This window comes from Polyergus mexicanus, unplaced genomic scaffold (assembly GCF_030449975.1).
Source record: "Polyergus mexicanus isolate NDT 795.1 unplaced genomic scaffold, iyPolMexi1.0 SCAF_2, whole genome shotgun sequence".
Lineage (NCBI taxonomy): Eukaryota > Metazoa > Arthropoda > Insecta > Hymenoptera > Formicidae > Polyergus > Polyergus mexicanus.
In genome coordinates, this window is record NW_027223322.1 from 3,850,550 (window position 1) to 3,870,794 (window position 20,245).

At 35.5% G+C, this 20,245-nt stretch overlaps 3 protein-coding genes across 5 annotated transcripts; 2 read left to right on the plus strand and 1 right to left on the minus strand.

The window, feature by feature from the left end:
- Positions 1-133: 133 nt before the first annotated feature.
- On the minus strand, positions 134-8,307 carry LOC138944594 (uncharacterized). Its single transcript, XM_070315418.1, has 8 exons — positions 7,893-8,307; positions 3,422-7,447; positions 3,095-3,255; positions 2,822-2,997; positions 2,536-2,746; positions 2,318-2,461; positions 425-583; positions 134-339 (listed from the first exon to the last, which is right to left on the minus strand). Exons 2-7 carry the CDS (start codon positions 7,395-7,397, stop codon positions 431-433), a joined length of 4,821 nt encoding a protein of 1,606 aa, XP_070171519.1. The 5' UTR covers positions 7,398-7,447; positions 7,893-8,307; the 3' UTR covers positions 134-339; positions 425-430.
- On the plus strand, positions 735-7,433 carry LOC138944616 (uncharacterized). Its single transcript, XM_070315440.1, has 5 exons — positions 735-1,117; positions 1,218-1,406; positions 1,492-1,695; positions 1,972-2,161; positions 7,094-7,433. Exons 1-4 carry the CDS (start codon positions 740-742, stop codon positions 2,149-2,151), a joined length of 951 nt encoding a protein of 316 aa, XP_070171541.1. The 5' UTR covers positions 735-739; the 3' UTR covers positions 2,152-2,161; positions 7,094-7,433.
- Positions 8,308-8,510: 203 nt separating the features above from the next.
- Positions 8,511-13,546, plus strand: LOC138944604 (epidermal growth factor receptor substrate 15 homolog). Of its 3 annotated transcripts, XR_011448841.1 has the most exons (10): positions 8,514-8,708; positions 8,820-8,991; positions 9,074-9,373; positions 9,467-9,763; positions 9,870-9,979; positions 10,064-10,375; positions 10,570-10,880; positions 11,216-11,343; positions 11,500-11,591; positions 12,642-13,546. XR_011448841.1 is itself a non-coding variant. In XM_070315422.1 (8 exons), the coding sequence occupies exons 2-8, from the start codon at positions 8,893-8,895 to the stop codon at positions 11,389-11,391; spliced, it is 1,833 nt and encodes a 610-aa protein (XP_070171523.1). In that variant the 5' UTR covers positions 8,511-8,708; positions 8,820-8,892; the 3' UTR covers positions 11,392-11,585. The 3 variants fall into 3 exon arrangements, 2 of the variants coding, with proteins under 2 accessions (XP_070171523.1, XP_070171530.1); XM_070315422.1 differs by lacking the exon at positions 12,642-13,546 and having other exon boundaries at positions 8,511-8,708; positions 10,988-11,585; XM_070315429.1 differs by lacking the exon at positions 12,642-13,546 and having other exon boundaries at positions 11,216-11,585.
- Positions 13,547-20,245: the final 6,699 nt, after the last annotated feature.

Below are 20,245 nucleotides of genomic sequence, written 5' to 3' on the forward strand. Positions count from 1 at the left end.
ATATAGTATGTGTAGCATATAAACATATATATATATATATATATATATATATATATATATATATATATATATATATAAACATATATGTATATATACATATTTATACATACACACATATATTTATATATAATAAATTTATATCTAAATGATATTTTCTAATAGTAAAATAGTCGATCTTTTTGTGTGATTCAGTATTTATATCTTAAATCTAAAGAATATCGTGCATTGACGTAGAAGGTTGTATCAGAAGTACAATTTTTATATCATTATCCACACGAATATCAATCAGTTCCATTCTCTAACTCATATCGCAGACTCACAATTGATAGTACTTATACACTGAAATTATAAAATATCTATAATGAGTAATTAATTTTAATAAATATAATATTGATTGTGATATTTTAACTTAACACATGCTCACCATGATTTATTGTATTTTTCCCTCAATGTAAGCTTTTATAGCAGTCTGGCATTCCATGGAGCACCAATGCTGAATCAATAAATATGTTTCTGATTCAAGCGCAGCATCTAACTTTTTCCGTAGACTGTGACGTAATAGAGTCTTTGTTGCTTCCATGGACTAGAAATGACAAAAATTTTTGTAAAAAATATATATAATTAATAAGAGAATTGCAATGGTATAAATGTGCAAATATATCTTTACAATATGCTATATGAATGCTCTTTCTCAATTATATGTACAATATAAGTGTATTTTTATATCTGTAAAATATGTATGTATGTATGCAATATTGTAGAAAGAATGGATTTTTTTCCAATTTTTTTTTTCCATTTTGATTTATTACGCGTTATAGCACCTTTGTATCTCTTACAACTGAAGCAGAGACAACTACCTGATGTCATAAATATTAACAAGTTTCGTAATTACAAGTCATGTGGGAGTAAATGTGGAATCGAGAATATATTAGCATTATCGCCATTTGAGTTAATATCAATCCCACGATTGCAACCATCGAATCTAGTGTCTATTCAAGAATACGTCGTTGTAAATATGTTTGTGAAAATCTATCTCCTAATTTCCATGATAGGCGCAAGTATATATACAATAATCAGCAGTAAGGCTAACAATGTTACATTCAAGTATATGAAGGGAGTTCGTATATACAAATCTGTATCGCGTAAATATTACTCGATCACTCTCAAAAGTGTATGACACTTTTCATGATAAATCTTTATTGTATTCGTCAAAACAGGTTGAAGGGGAGAGCGATTTACATCACTGTAAACCTTACGAGGTATGCAACATAGTTCACGACCGATTTTGGATGTCCAGTTTGACAGAGAGACTTTGCCACTGTCCTGATGGAAGAGAATGTCCATGGCAATGGACGAAAACCATTGATAATTCAACTATATCACTCAATAACAAATCAATTTTAAAGGTACAAAAAATATCGAGACAATCTGTAAAATATTTTTATAATTGATATTTCTAATAGTCACATTTCTCTCTCCCATCATTGACAGTTTTGCACGCAAATAATGGAACTAGAAATTTGCGCTCATAGACAAGAAGCAGTGATGATATATGGAGAAAGTGATACAAGAAACAATTATATAATACCATACAATGTAACAATAAATTGCATATGTCCACAAACACATTATTGGAAGCTACAAAAATACACATATGAAGAGCATGGTCTCATTCAAATATTCAAGTGTGTCAAGGTACATCTTGTAATAATAAACACAATAGAATTCATTTTTGCATTTTACAAGATGATAGTTTATAGAAATAATCTCTATTATACTTATTATTTCTGCATGATTTAAGAATCTCTTGTTATATAATTTATACAGTATCATATAAAATTACTGATATTGTTTACGTAAAAAAAACAACCGTTTAAGCCATGCAGTGATAAGATTCTACTTTCACATTTTTAGTTTATTAATTTTCCTCAACATGTTTTATTTATTGAATATATATTTTTTAATGCGCAGAAAAGAATGTGTGAAACTTTGGAGTTTTGTGGCTACATACGAGCTGATTTATATTCAACGTATTACAGATGCACATGCCCAGAAAAGCATATATGCATTTTCAAGGATAGGACACAAGTAAATGTACAGGAATTGCTCTATTCTGGACCAGCTTACATGGCTTACTGTCACCATTTGTAGAGATACAAAGGTATTACGTTATAATTCAATAAATCTGAGAAATTGTTAAAAGCGTAAATAGAATAATGTATGTAATTATATTATATATGCACATGAAATATATATATTTTAGAAGCTTGTTATTAAAATTATAATGTCAAATTCCACATAACTCCACATAACTTACCTGTGACGATTGATCACTCATAACTCGCAATGACGGTAATAATTCTACTTGAAACCGATCAGGCCATAAAACTCGAGTAACAAGACCAGCTCTTAACGCTTCGCTCGCTGTTAAGGTCCTTCCACCCAAAAGAAGTTCGCTCGTCTATCAAAATGTAGATGCAATTTGTTTTCCTTTCATTCTTTCATGTTTGCAAACAAAAACTGCTTGAAACTTACAATTGCACTGCCCAGTATGTGTGAAAGAGTAAAGACTGCAGCTCCTTCAGCTATTTGTCCTAATTTTCCATAAGGAGTACAAAATGTCGCTTTATCGCTAGCAATTACAAGATCGAAGAGAGGCAACATCGTCACTCCGAGTCCAATCGCAGCGCCTTGTACACCAGCTACTATAGGTTTATTAAAAGTTGCCAAACTTTTAATAAACTCCCTTGAAACAAAAAACAAAAGTTTTGATAAATTATAATATCAGCAATCGTGCTAATTCCATGTTAAGAATACATACTTGACAGCGTGTGCCAACTCTTGAGCGACAGACCGTCGTTCCTCCTTATTTATATGCAACAATGCTGAAAGATCGAGACCTTCGCAGAAACTTGTACCTGTAGAAGTGAACAGTACTACCCTGCATTCGTCGTCTCTTTTTAATATTGACAAAGCCTCTCTGAATTCTTGCATCACCTAATATAGCATCAAAAATATATATATTTAGCAAGAACTATTAAAGAAATGTCATAAGAGCACGAGAAAGAGAGCACATATTTATAAGATTATTTACCTGCAATGTAAGAGCATTTCTGATTTTTGTCGATGAGGATGGTGTAAGTATTAATTGTACGAGATTACCATGCCGGCGCACGTTTATTTCGTTATTGCTGAATTGACCTTGCGTTTCGACTTTCGTTTTGTTACTATCCAAATCCGTTTTACTTGCATTTACTGGAATATCCATAAATCGTGTATATTATTATATAATTCATTCAATTATATATTATATTTTGAATATTCTTACTTATTTATATATAAAAGATAAACGAGGTGATTATAATTTTTTTTTCATTTTAGGAAAAAGGAAATACTATTGTGAAGATATGGAAATTTCTACCTTTGCTTTTTCGTGTAGACGTAACATTTCCAGATCGACCACCGGCATTGACGATCGAAAGAGCGGTGGCCGCTTCAGCAAGACAAGCGGATAATTCGTCTTCCTCTTTAGAAGAGTTTTCAGTATTATCCGGATCACTTGCCCTGCCGACAAAAGCTACTTTACTTTTCGCGGCACGCCTGTTCTTCGCTGTTACTTTCCCCGTTACTGCGCCATTCGACGACCTAGTCGTAACTTTACTCGAAACATTATCTTCAAATGTATGGACATTTTCCTGTTGTTTACCAGTCTTATCAATTTTTTTGAGTTCCGACTTCTTACTGGGACGTGCAGCGACAGTGATCTTCTCGTCCACATTATGAATAGTGTTAGCATTAGTAGTTGTGGCAATTGTAGTAGTAGTACTGATAGTACCAGTAGTAGCTGCAACAGACTCTGAGTCAGACTTTTGTACTATTTTCTTCTTGCTTTTCTTCGTGTTAATAATTTTCTCATCTTGCGAATCTCGTCTCTTCTTGGCGGATCTCAAGGAGTGAACTGCTCCGTCGTCCGTTTTGGCGGTTTCCGCTGGTTTCTCTGGCGCGTCGACGCTAACTCTGGGACTTCTGGATGCGCTCGAGAACGAACTGGACGAGTGCCTCCTGATAATGATGGACGCGTCGGCTGCGTTTCTAATCTTTGCCGGAAGTATGAATTCCATAGGTGAGGCAGAGGTTTTCGGCGACGCGATTAGCTCTCCTACCTTTCTGTCCATTTGAACATCAATCGGATGAATCGCCGTTCTTTTCGATCTCGGTGATACTTTCGTGACACCGGCGATCGTCGACGTGCGTAATCGCAATACGGCATTGCGAACCAATTTCTTTCTGATTTTGAGTTCGCGCTGTACCTTTTGCAGGTCCATTACCTTCGCGCGCGACTTCGTAATGGGTACTAAACGCTTCTTGTCCGGTTGTTCTACATCGTACAGTAAATTGACGACGCCTTCGTCTTGCAGTAATCTATCTATCTCGTTTATAATCTTCTTCTTGGGTTTCGCATCGCTAGAAGCATTTTCGGCCGTTCGCTTCTGCGACTTTGAGACAGTCTTCGGGGGAGATTTCTTTGGTGAAGGAGTCAATTTATCTTTCAACCGAACCGACTTTTCACTAGCCGGCATTTTCTGACGAAGCAATCTTTTGACCACTATCTTTCTTTTGGCGATAGGTTGCGAGCCTTTTTTAGCAAGACTCGGTTTCGGACGAGAACCTTCAATTTTATTCGAAATCGGATCTATTTTATCCTCGATCTGTTTATTTGCTACTTCTTTCGCGACGGCCTTCTCATTATTTACAGCATCCGTCAGCACATCGCTCGCCACGACATGATTCTCGATCATCGTGTTTTTATCAGAGATATTTTCCTGCGTTTGTTTCTTACTCAATGATAGTTTACCCTTATACACCTTCTGCCGTTTTATCGTATTCTGCTCGTGTTCTCTCGCTTTTTCAGTAGGTTTGCGCTTCCTACCCGATCTCGATTCTTCTCGTATGACTGTTTTTTCAATTTCGTGATCTTTTTGACCGCTCTTTTGCGGAGAACATAGGTTTATCTCGACAGATTTGGTATTTGGTTGCGCATTCTCGCTTGCCGAATCCATACCGGCAAGTTCCTTCTCCTCCTGTATGGCGAGTGGGATTTCCACGTCTTTAGACACTTTGCCAGGTGCCGCTCGGAAAGTTTTCTTCTTCCGCGGTGAAATCTTCTTAGATGACGTTACAGGCAATTCAAGGAGTTGCTTCAGTGCCAATTCCCGTTCGACTAATGGATCGAGTTTCGGCGGCCCACTATGATCTGATTGCGATCCTACGTTTGGTGGAGTTTTGCCTTCCTCTGTAAGAATCGGAGGTTTCAAGATGGACCAATCGGGATCAACATCGCCTTCCAAGATTGCCAATAGTTCCTTGTTGTCAGAATTACTCTCCTTGCTCGTTTCTGTTGTCTCATTCGCTATCTTCTTATCACAGTTATCTACCGTCGATTGTAAAGATGCAAAAGGAGAGGAAGGAGTGGCTTGCTGCGGCAGAGGTATAAGTCCCGGTACCGGATTCACCGAGCTACCCGCCAATTTATTGGACAATCTTTGCGTTAATTTCTTCACAAAGAATATATCCGGGCCACGCGGTGAGTCTACGACCGTCTTTTGCTTCTCGCGAAGACGCTCCTTCAATACCTCCGTCACTTCTGCTGGCGATGCTATCTGACTGGTTAAATGCCGAGAGCGATTCTTAGGAAGCGACGTGGCGATATGCGATTGCGGCGTTTTATTGAAGGCACGCGTCTCTACGCTTCGCAAAGATTTATCCGCCGGAGAATTCTTCTCACTCCTATTTAATGACTCTGCATCTTGATCGATCGCTTTATTTTTCTTTTGATTTTCCGTTTGTTCAGTCGAATGCTTGATACTTTTTTTGCTTGTATCTACGACATTATGTATCTCATCTATGGCACTTTCTTTATTTGAGGATGGGGTCTTATCTTGAACAGACTCATGTGTAACAACCTGATCTGATTTTGCTTCATCCAATAGACTTTTCAATTCGATCTCTACAGTATCATGCACTTTCGAAATCGATTGCGCATCTTCGTCTGTATTCTCGACACCCCAATCGTCAAAAATATCTTGAATAACGCTTCTCTTCTTCATCGACGACTCCACTACGGGTATTTCGTGAGCAGATGTGTCATTTTGTTTATGCTCAGTAGTATCTACAATATCTTCATTTTCAATTTGTGACTGATCTGTTGTAAGTTCTAAATCAACATCATCCGTAATTATGATTTTTTCATCTATGATAATAGTGATATCATCTTCTTTATTACTAGAATTGATTAGAGTTTCCCCATCAGCTGCTTTTGATTGAATATTTTCGTTATTTATATCTTTGCAAATTGCAATTTTTCCATCAGTTAATTTTACAGATTCTATATGATATTCATTATTCTCCACATTGTCCTTTTTATTCTGCTGCTCGTCCTGTTCCGTAACTGGAGCATCTATAACTTCTGTTACTTCTATTATAGTATCGTCACTTTCTTGGCTGTAATCATTTAGATCAATCTTGTTGTCCCCATGCCTGGATTTTGTAATTTCTTTTTCCTGCAAAGTAACTACATTTTCTTGGTTGCACTCTTTATCAACATCCTTTTCATCTAGAGTGACAATAAAATTGTCTGCTGTTGCATCTGTTGTTGCTGGTTCTATAGTTTCTACTACTACAACTACCTCTGCTTCCTCTTGTACTAATTTAGTCAGTTCAGCATCTGTTACTATTGAGCTATTTTGGTTACTGTCATTATCATGTATTTCTCTGATTGTTTCTTTAACTAATTCATGCGCATCATGAACTTGGCCCCCAGCATGTTCGTTAAGTCTAGATTCATCTAATGTTAAACATTGCTTATCTATACTATCGAATTGATTTGCATCTTCTACTACATTACAGTCACTTTCTAAAATATCTGTTGTTCTGTCCTGCTTTACTTCTATTTTAGATTCAGTTATCACAATTTGACTTTGGTCTTTCTCAGTGCACAAAGATTGCAATTCATGATTCGAATCTATTGTTTTATCCTTTATATGTTCATAGATTTCGATCTGTTCCTTTTCTGATGTATAACTTTTTGTTTCAGGCTGGTTCAACTCAGATTCTACCTGATTATTATATCCGGCATCGCTGTTAATATTTTTAACAGATACATCAATATGTCTTGCATCCAAGTAATCCTCTGTTGCAACTTCTACATTGATATTAGTATCGTCTGCTACTAATGTAGGTTCCAACGGTAGGCTGATCTTTGGCGAATCTTGGCTACCTTCTGTAGAGGTAGCAGCTTTTACACCTTCATTAGCGATTTGAATTGTTTGCACATTGATATCTGTTGATATTTCTTCGACTTGAAGAATTTGCATCTGCACTCTGTCCGATTGTTCCATGGTAAAGTACCAAGATACTCCAACTTTATTACTAAATCATACAGTGTTCCCTGTTTAGCAAAAAAAAATTATAATAATTTCATAATAAATTTATAATATCTATATACGGCGACGTGTGTATTTATAAAAAGTGTCATAACCTAGTAAACGATATATTCATTGCAAATGCCGGTGAATAAATCAATCATGTTATTTATACGATATAATTTCTTTAAAAATGCAACAACACCAAAAATTCTCCAATGAAACGTAAACTACGATCGGATATAAAAATAATCACGCGATCTAACATAATTTTTGATAGCGGCAATTGAGACAATAGTACATATATAGGGACAAAGTTGCGACGAAATCGCATTATCACGAGAAGTAGCAAGTAGTAGCGGGACTACGTAATCGATAAGAATGCTCGATAATTGTTGCATTATTGATATTTTTCAAAACGCAAAATTCACAAAGAGGGGCGTTCTAATGGCAGAGACGGAGTAAGCTTACCGTATAACGGAGATGTGCCCATACTTTTTCGTATATTCGCGATGTAAGAATCACATGATACACCACTGATCTCGGACCTCGGTTCGGTGATTCGCGTCCGTTCCTCGCACGCTGATCGATCTCGTGAAAGGGAAAAAAACCAATTATTTCATGATGAATCCAAACACCATGTTTACAAGAACGAAATCGGAATCACACGCACTACGAACGTCAACTTAAATACTGTTATGCTCTCGTTGAATATATATACGCGTGTGTTTGTGTATGTGCGCGTCGACCTCGCGCTCTCGAAACAACCTGCGTAGTGTTGCGTTATCACGCATGAAAGACGATACAATCACATCCTCCGTATTATGACTTGCGACACGTTCGCAGTTCGTTAATTGAACGACACTGTAACGAAGATATATCTCGGCCACGCCGTTCGCGCGCGACTCACCGACAATTCGGGGTACGATCGAAAATCCTATCCATAAGGTAAAGTAGCGTTTAATTGACCAATCAAGACAAAGAACCAAAAATTTATTTGGTCTGATTGGTCAATCAAAATCCTACTTTATTCCACGGGTAAACTTTTCGAACACATCTTATGACAGTAAACTCGATCGTATGTGGATTACTAGTCATTCACGTGCCCATTGGTGGAAGACTGCACTGGTAGGATAGAGAATTTTTTGGCGCGTGTTTTTTTATGGAAACTTCACTTAATATAATGCTCTGAAAACACGTTCCAGATACATCAAATGCCTTAATATCCGGTTATTTATCTTTTTCTCTCTAATATTGATTCTAAATATTGTAATTTCTACTGCAAAGGTAATATATCAAATTGTACTTTTGAATCTTTTTAGGTTAGACACGTAGATTAGAATATCAATTATCTGTCACTGTCGAAATAATATTTTTCATTTCTTTATATTTTTATAGAGTTCTGTAAAACCACGTACATACAATATTTATAAAAAAATATGCAACGACGTCTAGCAATCAATGTAACACAATGAGCACTAAAACAAATACGCCTGCGAGGATAACTGCTACAAATAAAAAAACTGGGAAGCATCCACAAATTTCGAAAACACATGATGCGGGACATAAGGTCTTACAAAATTCCTTATAATACAATTTCTATCATAAATCATCTATCATAATACATTTGTATAATTCTTATTTCAATGCAGCCCTTAACAGCAAGCCCTGCCAAAGAAGTTTTATTACTCAGTAAAGGGGATATTGTGGAAGTCACGGTAATAAGGACTACAAAAGCTGAAGGTCAGAAACATACTTCACCTATAATTTCTAGTCCTGGACAGAAAACTGAAAGAAAAAAGTCTACAATCAGTAACAGCGAAATACCACTAAGCTGGGGTTCCATATTTGGAGAGCAGAATTTATTATATATGAAAGCACAATCCTTTAAACAAAATAAAGATACCAACAAGAATTCAAATGCTGAAAGGATACAGCAAAATAGATGTAATGTGAGTATTATACATTAAGTATGATCTTAATATTTATAGGCATGTATAAACAAGTGTTTTCGATTTTGTATTTGAATTATTTTTTATATTTAGCATGTCCAAAAACATACTGGTACAATTTCATCCAAAGGAACATCTTCTCGGGAGAAATCGAGGAAGAATTCACAAGCCCCATGTATCTTTGTTCAGGATCGTGCAGTACAATGTCCTGAAATATCTAATAATACCAATAGATTTGCTGAATTTAATCCAGTGCATACATTAAGCTTTTTAATAAAAGAATTAAAGGATTTAGTTATAAAGAAAGATGATAGAACTTGTGAAATCTTTACTGAAATGGAACAAGTACTGTTCAGAATACCTGTAAGCCCTGCAAAACCAATATTTGAGGTATATATTGTTTTGCAATTTACATGCACTTATGCACGTTGCATGTTTTATAAGTTTTGTCAAACTTTCATTTTTATTATATATATTTTATTATTTATTTCTATAGGATTTGAAACTAGACACGCTAGAAGCTGGTACACTTCAATTAAAGGAATCTAGTAAACAAATGAAGGCTTTGTGCAAATCGTGGGTGTTAGAACGAGAAAAATTTCAAAGGTGTGATGTGCAATGCATCAATAATAATGGGGGAAACCAGGAATTTAGTTTCAGTTTTTAAATTTTTGTTTTATTTCAAATCAGTTTAATTCGAGAGCAAGATACGCAAATCCAGGAAGCAAATCAAAAACAAAAAGAGGTCGTACTCCATGCAGAGGTGCTTACGCAAAAATTGGAAGAAGTAACTCGTGTAAGAAAAGCTCAAGATGAAGTAATATCAGCATTAAAGCGACAAATCGACGACAATGAAAGAATAATCTCAGATTTAAAAGTAGAATTGATTACGCAAACAGAACTTGCACGACTTAACGAATACCTGATAATGGATAAAGATAAACTTTCAAAATTGTCTTCTTACAAGGATACATTAATCATCGAATATCAAAAGATAATAATGTTAGTATTCTTCTGTTAATCCTTTGTATATGCATGTGTATCTAAAAATTGTTGATGTAATGCACAATTTTTAATGATAGAAATTGCACAACAATCAATGAATCCATCATAGTGAATTAAAAAACATATTTGTGACACTCTTATCTATTTAAAAATCATATATAATCAATATATTATTAATTTATATATTACAGAGATCTACAAAGTCAAATTGAAAAACTCAAATTAAGAAATTTAAATGAAGTATTTGCGAACGAAGGAAGTACAAGCTCTCAAGTATCGGCTATCCAAACAGGGCTCGCATATTCATCTCCTACGTCAAGCTTTTCCGGTCACTCTAATAAATCCTGGCACGATTTAACAGATGTTTCTACAGTAGAACATGCCTCTCAAGAACATGTTACCCTAAATAAAGACACACCCATTAGAGATTCAGCCCGTTTGGAATTTGTTAGCTTACTCGATGGGGAATCATCGCATACTATAATCCCAGACCACAATCAAGGTAAGTCTATTTGAATTTACTTTATATAATAGCGAAAATGTTATTATTAAATCATTTTGATTTATAATTTAGATCATATATTATATTGTATTATATTATATTGACAGTTATGAACGATAAAGGAATAGTAGTGCGTAACAATAATAAAAGTAATATTTTTCCTTATCAAAATGTGATTCCAAAAACATGTTTACATCATTCCTCGAAAAAAAGGCATAGTAAAGAGAATGATATGTGCAAAATGAGAAAATTTTCCAGATTTAAGGAAAGACAAAAAGATAATACAAAAAATTCGTTTTGTCATAATACGTCGAAAATTCTTGAAAATGTTACAGTTACTAAACCAATCATTTCTGACATGAGGAAGCAAGGATATGATATACACAATAGGATACCTGTTAATGTACCGAGTCCATTACGGGATTATCCACATCCTGATTGGAGTGATAGTAGTTTACCTAGCGTTAGTACGGTTTCCGACTTAGATATGGTGCCATCGAACGATATTTAAGAAACTATATGTTTAAAATAAACAACTCTTTCAAAGTTTCCCCATCTGAAAAATTAATAATGTAATTGCCAATTCACTGAACATGTACAAACTTATATCTTATTGCAGAGCTGTGATAAGCAGTCGTACAATACACATTCTACTTTGTAATGAAGTCTACAAAAGCTAAAACGATTTCTACATTAAGTGAAATTGAGTAGGTTAGTATAATTAAAATATGTACAATATTAAATATACATTTTACATGAATACACACATTCCTGTTAAAATAATAGAACATAAAATTTTTATCTATATCTTTTTTATGTTTTTGTACACATAAATTGTGAAATTGTTTTTCACATTTTACTAATTAAAGTATAGACTTGATGAAATTCTAAGACCCAAATTATAAAAATATGTAGACAGTCAAAAATATATATTTTTCTGTAAATATATAAAATTTTTATTTGCAAATCTATTTGTAGTGATATCATACTTGTCACGGTATCAAGATTTTCACATATATATCTGCATTATATTACGAATTAACTATGCACATATAATGTGTTTCAATGCATACACTTGCTTTACGGAGAACAGGTCACGAATATAAATTTTACGCACAAGAACAAGATGTATATATAGATATATATATATGTATTTTTTTTATCACATATGTATATATACAAGTAAAGTATAATACTTATAATATTTTGTAAGTTTTAATAGGATTAAAAGAGGGAACATTTTTTTTAATACACGTAAAACATTCATCAGCTTTGCATGAAAACGTCTTGAAATACATTTTATATTCGTGTTTTCCAGTAAGCGTGTGGTATGTAACTTTTTCTCCTGTGAACGATTCGCGATTCTTTTTTCTTCTGAAGACTTTTAATTGCTCGAGAAAAATGTTTATCTCCGCTAACGGCTAATAACATTACGAACAAAGTGCCAACGATTCGACACACGCGAAATTAATAACTTAGAAACGAAAAGGACTTCGCAAATTTGTTCGGATGAGAAAACGGATACGATGAAAACGTACGACAATGTTTAAAAATCTTTTTATTTATACACATTCGTACTCTCTCACAAGGGAATTTTCCTCGGTTTATCTCTTTTTTTTTCTTTTTTTTCTTTTTTTTTTTACACACACATTTAGTTATAATATACCTAAGGACGTATCCCGTATCTGTTTTTTTTTTGTTTTTTATAAAATAGTAAATCACATGTTTCGCCAGTCGTTTAATTTTGATTATTAATTTCAGGCTTTCAAATCAACGCGCGCACTATCCTCCTCCTAGTCTTCTCCTCTTCGTTTTCGCGCGCAGTCGTAGATTCGATATATCGATACCTCCCTTCATACCGTTCTCGACCAGAATGTCCAATTTTGTGGCGCGGTGCGACGCTTCGCTTCATCCGTTCGAAGAAAATTCCGTCGCGATTTGAGGATGTTTGAAGTTTCCTATCCCCGGATACGTATACTTTCACGTACAAGTAAGTACGGTTGTTGTTCTCTTAGTACATATTACAGAGGCGTTCTAAAAAACGTGAATTTCATTTGATTCGTCCGCCGGTGTTCTCCTATATACGTTTAAATTGTCTCTTTTTAACTTATACTGTCAAACGTGTCAGATCGTATCAAAAGTCGCGCGTTTCCTCCAAGTTAGCGGAAAAGAATTCTCGATCGAAATTTAATCGATCGTAATATTCTTTACATTTTGCGATCGTATCTTAGATCGCAGTTCAAGAGCTTGCTAGGAAAATCTCGAAGGATAGATTTTATTATTCATTTATATCTCAATGATGATAAATCGCCAAAGCTCCTTGATTTGCAATAAATAATTCGTGTAATCTCAAATTCGTCGGAGAATCGTGAAAAATCGCCAGACTTTCGACACAACCTGTATATGTAAAAATCATGTAAATAAAAAAATACGACGATATATCTATATGCTATAATAAAAATCGTGCACGGTGTTCTATCGGATGAGAAACTACCTCGATAAAACACTGTAAGTTGATCGACCAGATAATACAACAGCAATGACCGTTGCCGATTAAAAGACATGTCTTGTACGCGAACGTTTGCCATGTAACGACTTCGCATTAGCTAACTTTTATCTCTTGGATGGATTATATATTCCGAAGTTGTGTTCTTATCAACGAGCTATTAAAAAAAAAAAAAAAAAAAAAAAAAAAACAGAATTGCAGCTTTAATTCTGTCAACGTTCGCTTGAACGTCGAAATTTCTGCGAAGAGATTCTGATTAAAAGAAGGATGCCCCTGGTAAAGTCGCGTGACTCTCGACAGTGTTCGAAGTAGCTCTCTCGCGCCGTTTAAATAATATGAAACTCTTATTTCATGTTTTAGTCGCGTGACATTCTTTCCGTTAAATTTAGAGATTATCACGAAAAGAAATCGCACGAGACGCGAGCATCCATTGGAATCGTATTTTAATCTCGCGAGATTTGATCGATGCTTGTTCAATCGGTCATCGTTGACTTAAATTACATTGGTGCACATCAAAGTCTGTCGCGCGCTCGCGAAATTACGTCGATATCTCGCTCTTCGTTTGATTTTTTATCTTGCGTGAAATAGCCGAAAGAATTAATACGTCGGAGAGAAAAATATTTAACACACACGGTATTCGGCACGGAAACCTTTGCGTAAATATGTACGTGTGTGCGCGCATTCGTATACCTATTATTATTATTATTATTATTATTTTTTTTTTTTTTTAATAAATACATATATACATTTTGTGTCGATCGTAAAGTTAAACGCGTGCCTTCGCTTTTGGTTCTCTTCCTTTTTTTTTTTGATTTCCTCGCTTCGAAGCGCATACACATCTCGCGATTTTGAAGATATTCGGAATTAATTAGCGTCAATGTATAATATAATACAATCGGTGCTGTGAAGACAACGGACGAATGGAACGCTAACTATATCTATTTGGACAGGCCAGCTCGTTTCGCATAATTTCGCAGAAGAGTATCTCGTGAAGAAATTAACACTTTCGTAATTTTTGATGATCGCGGATTAACGGCCGCATCTCGTCGCACGGTATAATATCACTAACATATGTATACATATCGTATAATGCGTATATTACAGTAGACGATCATTCGTGTAGAAATCGTAAAATTGTGAGTCGATTAAAATGAATCTAGCCGACTTTATAATATCCTAATTAATAATCTCAACTATATAATTATACGCCCAAATATACAGCTCATATATCGGAAGTGATAGTGGGCTGTTGTAAAAATAAAAATTTAACATTTGTCATCTTGAGGTTGCATGTTATGGAAGGACATGTTTTATTGTTTTATTGTACGTTATATACTGCTTTGTTCGGTGTAAAAATATAAAGCATTTCGATTACAGACTTCATACGTACGGGTGTTGCCATTGTTACGGAGTAATCGGTGGCTATTACGATAACTTGTCTCATACTTTCCTGTAACTTTGTCTTCTTCCTTGACGTAGGATTGCGTGCGTCCGTTAAAAAAAAAAAAAAAATAATAATAATAATAATACGCGAAATTATAGGGAGGCACAATTATTTCAATCAAACCGCGAAAATTATTTCTAGATAATGAAAAAAAAAAATTAAAACATGCGAGCATTTCTCTTTAGCTGAAAAGATAACTTTAAAATCCGAATTATTGAAGTACTCGCGAAATCTTCGTTTCTTAAATTTTGGAAATCCTCTATTTTAATCGTCCTTCGGACATTCTAAATGGGGACGCAATTACACACGGATATTAAAAAAAAATAATTTCAGCTTTATGTAAGCAATCCTACTTCAAGAAACATAGTCCCGAGTTCTCGTTCGTCTAACAATGGCCCAGACTATGGAGTTAATAATTGCTTTCATGTGGCAATGGTAACAATATGTGTGTATAACAAATATACTTAGAACGGTTTCACTTGTGGTATTACGGTTCTCTGCAATAAATCATATTCATCTGTTCAACTGCTGCTGAATAACAAGGTATGTGGAGTAATATATGTAGGTATAACGCGACCAACTTTCTGCATCGCTTTCTGTCAAACAAAAGACAATTACTCATACAATTATCGAAGAGCGAAGACGACTTTGGCTACTTTTCGGTTTTCGTTCCGTGTCTTTGGATTTTGAATAAAGCTGTCCCCCCCTCTCCCCTCCCCCCCGCCGCTCGTAAAAAAAGGTAGGAATTTAAAGAAATTGACTTTCCCATACATACACATTTCTACATACAAATTTACCGGAGATTGAAAATTTATCATTTTTTTCCCCCCATACAATCCATTTTAATTCTTACAACGGAGAATTCTTTCATAAAAATTAAGACTCTATCTTGTTACAGAGATAGAGAGAGAGAGCAAACTTCTTTCTAATTCTCCACATCCGACACTTTATTATATCATTATACTTTATTCCGCAAAAAATATTAAAAGGATTATTTCTCCAATCGTTCCCGTAAGCTATTCTTGCAAGCTGTGTTTTATCATTCGATTTATCAATTCCTTTTTTAATTCACTTTTTTTTACGGGGTTTCTCGGACACCGAGTGCCTGTCTTTTTGACGCTCCTCCGATTATAATACAAATAAATCACAAAAGTAATTGTCCGGAAAGCGACACAAAACTTCCGTCGATGTATGGACTTGCTGCAAGTAAACACTATACACTTCCTGTTCGTGCCCCCCAAAATATGACGTTCGGACTTTCAAACGACTACTATTTGCAGTCTACTAAGCGCGAGATACGCAATATATTTGTGTGTATGTGTGTGAATTATCGTTATTATTACTCTGACAAACATTCGTATGTCTTTTTTTCTCTCTTCCTCTCTCTCTCTCTCTCTCTGTCACTCTCAAGAATTGTAAAATTACAGAACCCGTGGTCCTCTATTTACACACACACACACACACACTAGTGATTCCCATTTGTTTAATCGTTTAGCGTATACCGAGAAACGCGTACGCGAAAACGACATAGTATTGCGACACACGTGCGTTAACGCGTCTGTCAAAATTCGATTACGTAATTTCGATCGACAGAATCACGACATAACACATCGCCGGACGGGCAGATTTCTCTCTCCCCGGGTTTTAATTGGTCCGACGCGTCCGGTATACGAGGATAATGATAATAATAATGATAATGACGCCGCGCAATTGTACATTTCCGGAAGTTAGTTTTATCCGTGCGTCCCAATACTTTACCGTTTCTCATGTAACGCGCATGTATATATATATATATATATATATTTATTTATTTATTTATTATATATATATATATATATATATATAGTATAAACATCTTTTTTTTGTTCTTGTTTGCGCTCAACTCTGAATATACGAGATTCGGAAACGTCACCTAGCCGAGATGGATGCAACGCAAAGTTTTGGAAAAATTGTCGCTTGAACAATCGAACGAAATTCTAATCAGTCGATGTGTAATACAAGCGCGTCCGTCCCGCCCCTCCCCCCTCCCTTCCCTCCCCGCATTGCTTATTATAGTGTGTGTATATATATATATATATATATAATACGTATAACATTTTTTTGATTAAGCAACACGTGTCGTGTAACCGCGTGCAATCTCACGAGGGAAACCGTCTTATTGAAAAAGGATGAAAAACATTGTGGCGCGCTAAAGAGACGAGCAATCCGTGTTAAAAGACCGATTTAAGATCAGTCGGAAACAGTGGGCTGAGTTTTTTTTTTTCTATCTCGTGTTTGCGGAAAGGAATTAAAATCTATACAACACAAGAGAGAATATATGTGTTCGATGAAAAAATCACTCGCGTATTTAAAGATTAAGGAAATCAGGTCGAATCTGCGTTCGGTTCGCGTTGTAATCTGATGATGAATATTTAAATATACTACAGTCGCATTTGCAATGAGAAAGATCGAAATCGGAAGCTTATTAAACATTTTTTTCATTTTCTAGAGAAAATTATGGCAATACACACGTAATATATACGGTGTATATATATATCAAAATTCTTAACGCGCATATGTACTCACACGAAAAATTAGTATTTCTCGCGTGTGATAAAGATATGAAGAGAAAAACGCACATATAAAATAAATCGAGTTAAAATAAAGTAAAAACGCAACGCTATTTATCTTGTCGATAAAATTGTTTCCGGCTTGTTCGAAAACCATCTTTCGGGATTGTCACTTCTTTGCATTGTCTTATCGATACGTCAGAAAACGACTTGAAAACGGTCATTAAAATGTAAATATTCTTATTATTATTATAATTATTATTGTTATCACTATTATTATTATTATTATTATTATTATTATTATTATATTATTCATATTCTCTCTCTATAAGTCACACTGAATTACGTATTCTTTGGTAGAGCGTGGAAGATGCTTGCAATGTTCTCGTAGCATCTGTACGATGATCTATTATATTAATATGTATATATATATATTTTGTGTATGTATCGTGTGTCATAAATTTGTAGCGATATTTCTTCAACGTAAAGAAAGTCACCATAATCCTTCGTATTTGATTTCCGCTTGACATAGTTTAAAAGTTCCTGAAAATGTACCTACACACACATATATATATATATATATATATATATATATATATACATATATATATGTGTGTGTGTGTGTGTGTATGTAGATATTTGATTGCCGCGACGCGTCAGCTCACTTTTTCATCTATGCGGATTGGACGTGGTGAGATTTCACTTTTTACTCGTCAATTATCGGCCGTGCAAATTTTTTACATGCCGCGACTAACATTCGTAAAAGATCATGGCACACCGCTACGTATTAATCGATCGATCACATTTCTTTTTTGTCTCTTGTTCACTATATACTCTCTGCACAATCGCAAATTACAAAATTATATATACAATTGTATCTAACTTTGCGTATACCAAACGAGCGTTCGTTAATTGCGTATATTACGAGTTGAGATGAGAATCGATAGTCGAGAGCTTTTCAAGTCCGCGAGAGGAGAAAAAGATTTATAAACCGACCATCGTATCGTATTATAAGGAAAGCAACCTCAAATTGAGACGATTATTAAAGATATTTTTAAAAAATCGAGCCTCTCGGTATAAGGCAAGCTTTGATTTTTGGCTCACATCAGTAATAATTTATTCCTTTTACACGTAGAATACGTATCGTCGTTAACGCTCGATAATTGTATTTTTATTCGTATAACCGTTGAATTTATCGATTTCGTAATATCGAAGGCGCTAATGTCATCGTGTGATTGGATCCTTCAAAACGTCAATAATAAATCAAAGATTATCATATAAAGAAATATATATATATATATGCATTAGATGCGTAATATGCACCAATTATGATAGGTGCACTCTCGCAATATCGATATCCGTATACCTTCGTTCTAACGCGATGAGAGGACGGGAATTTTAAAGAAACATTTAGAATGTTTACAACATTCCTAACAAAGGCAACATTCATAAAAATCGCTTATTTCGCGCTACAACAAACTATTAACGATTCAGCTATCGGGGAACCATCGCCTATGCGAGCAGACTTATGAATCACTCTGTAGAGTATGTCGTTACTCTCCTACCACACATTTCTTCCTGACTACTCGCGCCGCTGTTCCCTTCCCTTCTTTCTTAGGAGTCCTCTCCTCTCTGTGTGTACACCTTCTCTCCAGGTTTATTTCCACTCTTTGAGAGAGAGAGAGAGAGAGAAGGGGCTTGTCCTCCGGGCTACCGGCACGATACACAAAAACGGTCAGGCTCCGATTCGAAGGTCGGCAAGCGTTTCATTGGCGTAGCAGGTAGCTACGATTAAAAAAATAAAACGAGATACGTTTTTAAACAGGTAAATAGTCGGACGGGCTTCAATGCACAAATGCGCGACGCGGCATGCCTCGCAAAAACAAAGCGCAGCGGTGGTCCGTTTGTATCGTCAATCATAGTGATATGTCATAAAACTTCAGATTTATCACATTTCTGGGGGGGGGGGGGAAATCGAAGAAAAATATCTCTCTTTATGATTATAATTTAAAATAACGTTTAGTGGACTGGAATGGTCGAGTGATCTTTATAAACCAGTTCTCTTTAGAGAGAATTGAACAAATTAAAATCTAAACTTCATCTCTCAAATTTCTGAGCGATTGCTTTACATTCTGCCGTTATTTTTGATTTTTTGATTAAAGATTCGCGATTTTAAAAAGCGAGGATCCACAATGTACGAATCCCCACAGATCGATTCATCATACTGTCATCGAAGCATTTTTTTTTACGAGCGGAGGACGCTTTCGACGATAAAGTTAAATCCAAGGGGCAACAAGTTGTCAGACACGTCAATTCCCTATGTCATACATATGTCGTGTCAGATTACACAATACGAGAATCGATAAGAATATCGCGTTAAATTTTTCGGGATGACGTTACGAATAATGCAACGTATAACAATGGATTATATAAATATAAATGTATTTGTTGTGTATGTGTGCACCAATTGTACGCATTGATTAGCAGCGATGGCGAAGCTTGACAAAGGAAGAGAGAACGATGGATCGCGTTCGATTAATAAAATAATAAACGCGTCTCGTGCTATATAACGGACGCGCGATGTGCGTCGCGGTGTCAATTTTCGCGTTTCGCGCATCCCGCGAACTTGGAGATGAGCGGTGAACGCGAGTAGTAATAAAACGATTAACGTTTGCGGCGCGCGTTTTGCGAGGCTGGGCGAGCGATTAACCTGTTGCTGTTGCTTTATTCATCCTCGTCCCGGAATTGGGTGAGACGCGCGACGAAACTACAGCGAAACCCGGCCAACTAATCTACTAGTATGCAAACGCCGCCGCCGGCGAGAGTCCTTTGCATAGCAGTCCTTCGCCGGTCTGGCCCGGCGACT